At 51.2% G+C, this 10,849-nt stretch overlaps 1 protein-coding gene across 2 annotated transcripts in view; it reads left to right on the top strand.

The window, feature by feature from the left end:
* Nucleotides 1-7,249: 7,249 nt before the first annotated feature.
* Nucleotides 7,250-10,849, top strand: part of IGDCC4 (immunoglobulin superfamily DCC subclass member 4) — a 78,714-nt gene continuing 75,114 nt past the window's right edge. For both annotated transcript variants that reach the window (XM_053364683.1, XM_053364682.1), the window contains exon 1: nt 7,250-7,662. In XM_053364683.1, coding sequence (XP_053220658.1) covers nt 7,605-7,662 — 58 coding nt within the window. In that variant the 5' untranslated portion in view covers nt 7,250-7,604. The remainder of the gene's footprint in view (nt 7,663-10,849) is intronic.

Genomic DNA, 10,849 nt, shown 5'->3' with positions numbered 1-10,849 from the left:
GCACAAGTCCTTCGGCTTGGTACCTAGTGCTACTTATCATTATCTTTAATACCGACCCATCTCTTTCTGCCCTGCCAACAATGTGAGAACACCTGCTAAGTCTGAGCTCCAGCTCAGACACCATTTTAAGCGAGACTTAAGTTAAGTCTTTGTAACCGAATTACCATATTAAGCCTGCCTGAACAAAGCTGCTGTATCTGTTGCTCTTCAACATGTATTCTGAGTATACAGTGGTACCTTGGTTTTTGAACGTTTCTGTTTTTGAACATTTCAGTTTTCGGATGCTGTAAATCTGGAACTAAATGCTTTGGTTTTCGAACTTGCCTTAGAAGTTGAAATGCCATGCGGCTTCCATACTGAGTTTTCCATATTGAGTTTTCTGTATTGAGCAGGGGTCGGCAAACTAAGGTCTGTGGGCAGGATCAGACCCAATTGCCTTCAGGATCCGGCCCGCGGACTGTCCGTGGATTGGTGTGGGGATTCTGTTCATTCGGGCTGCTACATTCCCCCTGCTGCGCCATTCCGCTACTGCCTCCCTCCTCCTGGCTTCTCCTTGCCCTGCCTAGAGGAGGAAGGGGACTGGGCTGAGCTGGCTGAGCGCCATTTTAAGCAGCACCTCTCAGGAGCCAGCCCTTTCGTGCTGCTCATCTTTCCTCTGCCGCTGCCACCATGGTGTTCCTGTGGGCCAGAGAGCAGAGCGGACAAGCTTCCTCAGCCTATCCACGAGAAGCAGCAGCAACAATGGCGGTGGTGGCGGCGGTGGGGCCCGCCTCAGGGAAGGTAAGCGCAGCGGCTGGGGTGGGGGCTGGAGAGGGGGGAGGAGGACTCTTCTTCCAGCTCCCACCCCCCACCCCGGTGGCGCTTTTTCGGCTCACCACAAGGTCTGAGGGACAGTGGATCAGCCCATGGCTAAAAGATTTTGCCGACCCCTGGTATTGAGGCTTCCCTACAGAGTTTTCAGTTTTCAAATGTTTCAGAACTCGAACAGATTACGTTTGAAAGCCAAGGTACCACTGTATGTTATTTTTACCTTTTACAAGACTGTTTAGTTTTAAGGGGGAGAAAAGGGAGAGATACCAGGAGAATCCAGTCTGCCTTAAAGCACCCTGGATTGCTTCAACGAAAAGGCTAACACTAGCCTATCTAAGCTTCCCTTTAAGCTGCAAAGGGATGACACCCCGCTGGACTCACAAATGTGAGGAAGGAAGGATAATATCTTAATAAATATATCCTCTCCTAGCATCTATTCAGGGATGTGGGTGGCATTGTAGGTTAAACCACAGAGCCTAGGACTTGCCGATCAGAAGGTCAGCGGTTCGAATCCCCACGACGGGGTGAGCTCCCGTTGCTTGGTCCCTGCTCCTGCCAACCTAGCAGTTCGAAAGCACCTCAAAGTGCAAGTAGATAAATAGGGACCGCTCCGGCAGGAAGGTAAACGGCGTTTCCGTGCGCTGCTCTGGTTCGCCAGAAGCTGCTTAGTCATGCTGGCCACATAACCCGGAAGCTGTATGCCGGCTCCCTCAGCCAATAAAGCGAGATGAGTGCCATAACCCCAGAGTCAGCCACGACTGGACCTAATAGTCAGGGGTCCCTTTACCTTTACTAGCATCTATTCACATCTCACATCTGGACCTTGTGCCTGACATTCCCAACTGCTGGTTCTATCACTTTGCCAAACTGACTATGATGAAAAGCCCCACCTATCTATTTCTCAGCTTCCCATGCAGGAAAGGACAACTGTGTCTTTTTAAAGCTTGGGGCGGGTTGGGGGGGGGGCGGAGAGCGGGGAAGAAACCCAGAAGCGAGATAAGAACACTGCTTTTGACTGAAGAGCAGCGATTCACATGGAATCCCTCCAGCAGCGATGTTTCAAAACAAAATGCTCCTGTGTGTGTGTGTGAGGGAGCTGGTGGCAATGGGAACCAGGCATGCAAAATAAGGGAAAGTCCTGTTTTCGAAGCGCCAGGGGTTTGGGATGTGTTTATTTCCTCTCGTCACTGTAGGACTCTTTGCCGCTGTAAAAAGAAAGAGCTCCTCGTGTCTGGACTTCTCAACGTGCTGCTGTTTTCAAAAGCAGAACCCCAAGCACTTAACGCTGCCTGTCCTTGCCATGCCTTAATTTGAACTCTCATTTTTCTCTAATGCCAAGGTCTCAGCCTTGACATATTAAAAATCATGAGGCAGTCTCTGAGCTGGCACAGATATTCTGGTAACCTGTTATTCAGCAGTATTGTGAGCTGGTCCTACCGCAAGGCAGAGTGAGATGCTTGCTTCCAGGGGCTGATTTTGTGTATATTGTGATAGGGCATGGGTAGGCAAACTAAGGCCCGGGGGCAGGATGCGGCCCAATCACCTTCTAAATCCAGCCCGCAGATGGTCCAGGAATCAGTGTGTTTTTACATGAGTAGCATGCGTCCTTTTATTTAAAATGCATCTCTGGGTAATAATAATAATAATAATAATAATAATAATAATAATAATACCTTTATTTTCAATGTACAACCTGTGTACAATGGAATTAACAATTAATTACAATGAAATTATTTGTGGGGCATAGGAATTCATTCATTCCCCCCCCAATATAGTCCGGCCCTCCACAAGGTCTGAGGGACAGTGGACCGGCCCCCCGCTGAAAAAGTTTGCTGACCCTGTGATAGGGCACCCAACAGTTAGCTATTTAACCTGAGTATTATTGTTGTCTTTTATTTTTTTACTCCCCAAGAAAGAGGTGCTTATGGGGCTTTCTGACTCAGGTGCCAAAATAACGCGAATAGCCGTGGGTGCTGTGGGTGCTGTGCAGAAAGGGCAAGCCAAATTGTTGGGGAGGGAGAGGGGTAAAAGCACTTTCCCTTGGAGAAAAGGTTTCAACATTTCAGGGAAGGACCATACACGACAGAGCACCTGCTTGGCTCTTGGTATGGCTCCTTGTCTGAAACCCTATACAGCTGCTGCCAGTCAGATTAGACAGTACAGAGTTAGATGGATAGGAGAAAAAACTATGTCGTAGCCCTAGAACCCAGAATCACGAGGCAGAATGGTGGGAGAGTCAGGACAGGCAAAAGGAAAGACATTTAAAATCGTATACTCCATGGGAGCAGAGAGCTCTGTGTGTCCCTCTACAAGGCACCAGGCACTCCAGGCCATTCAAGAGTGGCTCAGCTCAATGGCAGAGTTTTTGCTGTGCATGGAGAAGGTCCCAGGTTAAATCTCCAGAGACTTCTGGAGAGACCTCTGCCTGAAACCCTGGAGGGCTGCTGCCAGTCAGTGCAGACAATACTGAGTTAAATGGGGCAATGGTCAGACTCAACATAAGGCAGCTTCCTATGTAGTGTATTCTTTGTTTGCTTTGGGGAAGCTGAGGGCAGTGGCACAGGGAAGCAGGGACGAATCGCCACCCCTTGTTTAATCTACTTCACCGCTATTTGCCAATCCTTTGCATGCCAAATAAGTGAGCTTTTCGCAAAGAGAAACCTACCCAATAAGCAAAGCAGAAGAAGGGGAGGTTGCATTATTTACATGCACGGCTAAAGGTTAAAACTGCCCCTTTTGTTTTTCAGAACTACCAGAAAATCAAAACGCCACAAAGTAGTGAGCAAGCTTTTGAGTCTGGCAGAACTCTTCATCATCAGGCTGGATGTTAAGCAAAGTGTGTGTGTGTGTGTGTGTGTGAGAGAGAGAGAGAGAGAGAGAGAGAGAGAGAGAGAGAGAAAAGAAGAAGAAGAAGAAGAAGAAGAAGAAGAAGAAGAAGAAGAAGAAGAAGAAGAAGACGACAGAGGATGGGCTTGGTATTGAAACCATAATGTCTTCACTGTTCATTTTGTACTACAGCTGTAGAAGGGGCATGGTTATAGGGTTGTCATAAAAAATCAGAATTCACCACCACCACTGGCCCACAGTGCAAGCCACCCTGCTTATCATAGCTGCTTTCTATCAAGTCAGACCATTGGTCCACCTACCCCAGTATTGTTGACACTGACTGGCAGCAGCTCTGCAGGGGCTCCCCTACAGGAGGCCTTTTCGCAGCCCTACTTGGAGATTCTGGGGATTGAACTTGGAACTTTCTGCACACAAAGCAGTTGCTCTACCACTGAACCTTCCCTTTAAGAGTCAGGTGCATAGGAATCATAGAAGCATTGAATCGTAGAGTTGGAAGACCTGCTGCAATGCAGGAATCTTTTGCCCAGTGTGGGGCTTGAACCCATGGCCCTGAGATTAAGCATCTCATGCTCCACTGACAGAGCTATCCATCAGGAGTCCTACACAGGAAGCTGTGTCAGACCATGAGTCAGACCATGAGTTCATCTAGATCAGTATTGCCTACACTGACTGGCAGTAGCTCTGCAGGGTTTCAGGCAGAGGAAGGTCCCAGCCCTACCTGGAGATGCTTCTGGGGTTTGAACCTGTGATCTCCTGGATTCAAAGCAGATGCTCTGCCCCTGTCCTATGGCTGTTGCCAAATAAGAATATACAATTGCTACCTTAAAGGTAAAGGTAAAGGGACCCCTGACCATTAGGTCCAGTTGTGACTGACTCTGGGGTTGCGGCACTCATCTTGCTTTATTGGCCAAGGGAGCAGGCGTACAGCTTCCGGGTCATGTGGCCAGCATGACTAAGCCGCTTCTGGTGAACCAGAGTAGCGCATGGAAATGACGTTTACTTTCCCGCCGGAGTGGTACCTATTTATCTACTTGCACTTTGACGTGCTTCCGAACTGCTAGGTTGGCAGGAGCAGGGACCGAGCAACTGGAGCTCACCCCGTTGTGGGGATTCGAACCACCGACCTTCTGATCAGCAAGTCCTAGGCTCTGTGGTTTAACCCACAACGCCACCCACGTCCCTAGATTGCTACCTTAGCTTTGGCAATTCCTTTAAACATAACACTCCATTCCTCATGGTTCTGAATAAAGGACTGGTTTAAATAGGAGTCTAGGAAGCTGCCATATCCTGGGTCAGACTGTTGGCCCATCTAGCTCAGTATTGTTGATACTGACTGGGAGCCTGCTCTCTGGGGTTTCAGATGGGAGTCCCCCCCACCCCACCTAGAGAATCTGGGGATTGGACCTGGGGCCTTCAGATGCTCTGCCGCTGAGTTAGGACCCCTTTATGGAACGGAATCTGTCTCTTGTCTTCTCCAGTTTTTGCTGCCACTCTTACCCTCTCGCTCCCATAAAGCCTCTTGTCCAAACAGACTTCTCTGCACAGCTTGCAGGGAGGCCAGACTGAGAGGGGGCTGGGCGGTGGCGGCAGAGGGAGGAGGAAACCTTCATGCCTAAGAATAATGCATCCACCACCCATCCTCAGAAGAGCAATGAGAGGTGGTTGTGCATGCAATAAATATTTATGAGAGCCAGCATAATGAAATGAACTTATTATACATAAGCTCCCGGAGGGCATGAGCATCTAAAGGGCTGCTTCCCCTCCCTTTTCGCTGTACAGAATTGCCCTGATATCTCTTGAGTTGTTGAGCAAATTGCGTATTTTGTTGTTCACTTACATTATGCCTATTAAATGCAGCCAGCTGCTGCTCTTTGGCACGGCTGATCCAGACAAGACTTGTGGCTGCTGCTTGGTGTGTGTGTGTGTTTGCCAGAAGACAGAGTCTTTGGTGGTTTGCTTCACACACACACACCCACACACCCCTGCCCATTGGACCCAGTTGGGTTGGTAGGGCAGCAAGCTGTCAGATCACACAGACATCTTCATTCAAGAGAACTTTCCTGCTATTTCAGAAAGGGCTAGTTGCACCTTCTTCACATGTGTATGTGTGCCCAATGGACCCAGTTGGGTTGGCAGAGTAACAAGCTTTCAGATCACACAGGCATCTTCCTCACTCAATAACACTTCCCTACTATTTCAGACAGGGCTGGTTCTACCTTCGTGCGTGTGTGTTTGCTTGCAGTCTGGGTCAGTGATGGCTCACTGTATCCTCTCCCTTCCTCACCATAGGTCCAGTTGTGTTGGCAAGGTGGCAGGCTTTCAGATCACACAGGCATCTTCTTCTCTCAGAACACTTGTCTGTTTCCCACCCCCCTCCATTTTCCAATAGGCTGTTAAAACTTACCAAGTTACCAATTAGCAACCAATGGAGTCCTGCTGAGCTGTATAGATTCCACATTGAGTAGACATTTACGCCAGGCACAGAACTATGCAGTTATCAGCTTCAAAACGCTTCTCTCCCTGACCTGATGTGAATTTAAAGGTGCAGTTCTTGTTAAGCCTGTGCCAATAGGCTTGGAAGCATGTGAGGAGTCTATGGCAGAATCAGAAGTCTGAGTGTCCATCGGACTTCCTAGGGCCCTACACTCTTTTCATATACTTGTGATTCCTGCATTGCAGAGGATTAAATAAGATGACCTTTAGGATCCATTCCAGACCTGCCATTATATGGTCCATATATCACTGTGCTATGTAAGAACATAAGAGCCCATTGGATCAGGCCAATGGCCTATCCAGTCCAGCATGCTGTTCTCACAGTGGGCGAACTCATGCTTAACTGGGAAACTGGCAAGCAGGACTCAAACATAACAGCCTCCTCTCCTCCTGTGTCTTCCAGCAACTGGTATTCGGAATCATAGAGCTGTAGAGTTGGGAGGTACCCCGAGGGTCATCTAGTCCAACCCCCTGCAATGCAGGAATCTTTCACTCCACTCAGTGTGGGGCTCAAACCCACAACCCTGAGATTAAGAGTTGAAGCCTTGCTGGCTGCCTCTGACTGTGGGGGCAGACGACAGTCATCGCGGGTGGAAGCCACTGGTAGCTTCGTCCTCCATGGATTTGTTCAATCCTCTGTTTAAGACTACCAAGTTGATGACCATCCCTTGCCTCTTGCGGGAGCGAGTTCCAGAGGTTAACCACGCGCTGCGTAAAGTTCTTGTCCCTGTCGCGACTCTTCCATCATGCAGCTCATGCGTTCTAGTGCTCTGAGAGAGGGAGGAAAACTTTTCTCTCTCTCCTTTCTGAATGCCCTGCATGATTTTTATCTCTGGGTGCAAAAAGAAAGCAAGGACGGGGCGAGGAGAGAGAGAGAGGGAGATTCATTCCTCCTCTCTCGCCCGGCCAGCAAAAGCAGGGGGGAAAGCAAGGCTCCCTTTTGCCTTCTCCGTCCCCTTGTTTTGCGCTGGCAGAGAGACCACCCCCTTTCCCTTCCCAGGAGAGAGAGAGAAAGAGAGAGACCCATCTGTCTGGGCTCAGCAGCCTAGAAAAGAAAGCCAAGGGGGCGCGCGCGCGCGAGGGGCAGTCCAGGGGGAGCGGCCGGCGGGAGGTGGCGCCCAGGGCGTCTCCCTCGGGCACCGAAAGGGGGACTCGGCTCGGGCCGGGCGCGCGTGGTTGCGCGTGTGTGCCTTGCAACTCCCAGAGTCACCTCTTCTCCTTTTTTTTCTTTTCCTTTTTTTTGCATTCACACAAGATGGCGATGGAGGAGGGGAGGCAGCAGCGGCAGCAGCCCTTCGCTCGCGCGCGCGTCTAACCCTCGCGCGCCAGACCCAACAGGCGAGCCGCGGAGCAGACTCCGGCCGCCGGGGTTGCTGCCTCGCTCGCTCGCCCGCCGCCACCACCTCCTCCTCCCGGCGCCCCCTTTCGCACACCCGGAGCTCCGAAGGGCTTACATGGCGCTAGAGGGACTGTTTGGCCTCGCGATTCTTGCCTTGACCTTGACCGTGGAAGGTAAAGACCCAAACCCAGGAGAGGGGTCCGGGGAGGGGGGCTGAGGGCGCTTGGCGTGGCTGGGCGCTCTTTTTTCTTCGTGGGATGGGGATTTGTGGTTGTATTTCCTACCCCCCCTCCAGCCTTGCTAGTCGGTCGGTGCAAAGAACCGGGCGCGGTGGAGCGCAGAGCGGGAGCTGGGCAGGGCGCGCGGGACCCCTCGGCCTGGGGCCACGGAAAAAGAAACGCGCAAATCATGGTTTGTGAGTATACGTGAAGAGGTCAGGGTCGCCGCTCCGTGGTTCCATCTCAGCCTCCAATCTTCGCTGGCGCGTCCACAATGGGCAACGTGGTGGTGGTGGTGGCCCTGGCGAGGGGGGAGGGTGCGCGCCGCGGGGCTCCGGCCGTCCCGTTGCTCGGCAGGGTGACGAGCGCAAACAGGTGTGTGCGCGTTTGCACGTGCAATCCGCGCGCCGAATCCCAGGGCGGCCTCGCCTCGCCTCTTGCGACTGGTCGCCGGGCTGGCGTGGCCGGAGCTGCCCGCGCCCCACGCGGGGTGGGTTTGTTTGCTGGCTTACGAGGCGTCGTGGAAGCTGGACGCGCGCGGCGGGGAAAGGCTCCGCGCAAACGGACCTTCCTCTGGAGATCGGATGGTGCCCTCTTTGCGATGGCCTTGGTTTTTCGACAGTGCCCCCCACCCCCTCCAAAAACACACACCCACCCGTCCTGCATACTGGGGTGGGGGTGTAAAGAAAGCCTTGCAAAAAATGCGAGCTGGAGAGGGGAGTTTCAGGTACTTCCATGGCGACGTTTCCAGCGTTCAATGAGATTTGCGCGGGGGGGGTGGGGGATCAACAAACAAAGACCGCCATGCTCTCCAAGCGGGCTTTGGAACGGGGTCTTCCCGGCTGTCCAACAGATAAAGGATCTGTTGGCAAGGAGAGAAAATCACACCCACATTAGCCAGCTGTCTTGTTTGCAAGATGACATTGGTGTTCACCGCCCGCCACCCTTTCCCATTCAGTCTTTGTCCAGGGTTATGATCGTGTTCGCCCTCCCCACGTCCCTCAAAAGTTCTTTTCCTAGGGAACTTCTCGCCCCTGCCTGGCAAAACTGTCTCGGGGGCTGCTGTGAGACATCTCACCAAAGATGAGTGAAGAGCCTTCCCAGGCGAGTAACTCTGAAGAACCGCTGCAATGAGCCACTTGTAAGACTTAGGGAAAAGGCAGCGGGTTGGTGGTAGCCAGGCAGCTGCTTTCCTGATACTTTCAGATAGGGCTGGGTATGTCCCCTGGCTGAAACCCGGCTGGTCAGTATGGACAGTGCTAAGCTAGATAGACCAATGGGCTGTACCAGGCAGATTCCTGTGCTCCTGAGACACGGCAGGTGCAGGCAAGCTGGCTGGCGACTTAACCCAAATCTTCCCCTGGTTTTCTACAATACTTTCATAGAGGAAGAGTTGCAACTACTGCAGCTGCTAGTTGAGTTGAGTTGGAAAGCAGAATAGAGCAGCTTTTCGTGCGATGGGTACCCTCCTTGATGTTTTCAGGCTGATGGGAGTTGCAGTCCAAGATTTCTGGAGGGCACCTTCTGCGGAAGACAATTCCTAAAGTAGTGTAGACTTTCTGGCCAGGATGGAGTGGGCAGAAGGTAGCCATGGCTGCTTCTGAAAACCTCAGGTGGCCGGCCAGTGGAGTGTCATTTGAGACACCTTTGTTCCAAAATCCATGCAGTATAGAGCACGCGGCTGGGCTCACTGGCATGAGCGGCCTGGAAAGTATTTGCTTTGCCAACGGATGAAAAGGGAACATTCTTCCGTTCCTTTTTTCCTGCTCTGTAACTGGATTAGTTTTGAAACAGATGTATTAAAAATCCAGAGAATGTAATAAAGTGTCACTTAATATTTGGTTGAACGATTCTTTCATACAATCATAGAATTGTAGAATGGGAAGGGAACCTGAGGGTCATCTAGTCCAACCCCCTGCAAGGCAGGGATCCTGCTCATAGGTGTGAGCCATCCCTGGGTGGGGTCAAACCACCAGCCTTGTGGTTAACAGCCAGATGCACTGACCCATCAAACTGTAAAGAGCAACTGATTCTTATTATTAAACAATTCCTGCAACTGACATACAGTTCAGGTAGTGGCTCCCCACCCCCCATAAGCTATCTCTGTGCTGTGAAAAAAGCCCACTACAGTATTGTTTGTTAATTTCTACCATGCCAGACTGTTGCTCAAAGGAGCAGGAGTGGTGAAAGAAGTTTGCAACCTTAATTTCATATGAAAACAGCTGTCTGGCAAACTACTTTCTGAAGCACTTTCTCCCTCTTTTGAAAGGGCTTGAGGCTTGGGCCAAGCAGGGAGGGGAGGGGCTTCAGGCAGGGAGATGGGTGAGGGACTGGGTGAGGTGCAAAAAGAGGTGGGTTTGGTCAGGTGAGCTGTGGGGGAAATGGGGTTGGGAAAGGGACTAGCGAGTGGAGCAAGCAGGGGTGGCAGCCCCTACTGTATAGGATCAGGGGCTTACATCTAGACATGCTAGGAAGTCGCTACCCCTTGGACAGTGTTGGAAATGGAGTCAGGGAACCCCTGGGAAGAAGAGATTAGGGAGTGGAGAACGGTGTGTTCTTTAGAGGCTGCTGGATCAGGCCAATGGCCCATCTAGTCCAGCATTCTGTTCTCACAGTGGCCAACCAGGTGCCTGTGGGAAACCCACAAGCAAGACCTGAGCACAAGAGCTCCTGAGTTTTCCAGCAGCTGATATTCAGGAACAATGCCAGAGCATAGCCTTTGTGGCTTGTAGCAATTAATAGCCTTCTACTCCATGAATTTGTCTTTTAAAGCCATCTACGTTGCTGGCCATCACTGCCTCCTGTCAGAGCGAGTTCCGTAGGTTAACTGTGTACTGCTTGAAGAAGTCCTTTCTTTCAGCTCTCATTTCTGGTGCACTTGCATTTAGAGTAATAAAGAGCAAATTTTCAAATGATTCTCAAACAAATGATGTTCAAATTCTCAAATGAAATACCTCCTCTCCACTGTTAAAACTTTGCTGCAGTTGCATTTAGCGGGGGGGGGGGCGACTTCAGAGATGTGATTGCCAAATGTCTCTTTGACCTCATCCCTCTATTAAACAGCTCACCTGGACCACCTGCTACCTGCTTGCTTGCTTGCCTGCCTGCCTGCCATCATACTGCTGGTGGTGTGGCCACCTAT

This window comes from Podarcis raffonei, chromosome 14, assembly GCF_027172205.1.
Source record: "Podarcis raffonei isolate rPodRaf1 chromosome 14, rPodRaf1.pri, whole genome shotgun sequence".
NCBI lineage: Eukaryota > Metazoa > Chordata > Lepidosauria > Squamata > Lacertidae > Podarcis > Podarcis raffonei.
Note: the sequence above shows the minus strand (reverse complement) of the source record. Positions and strands in the feature narration are given on the sequence as shown.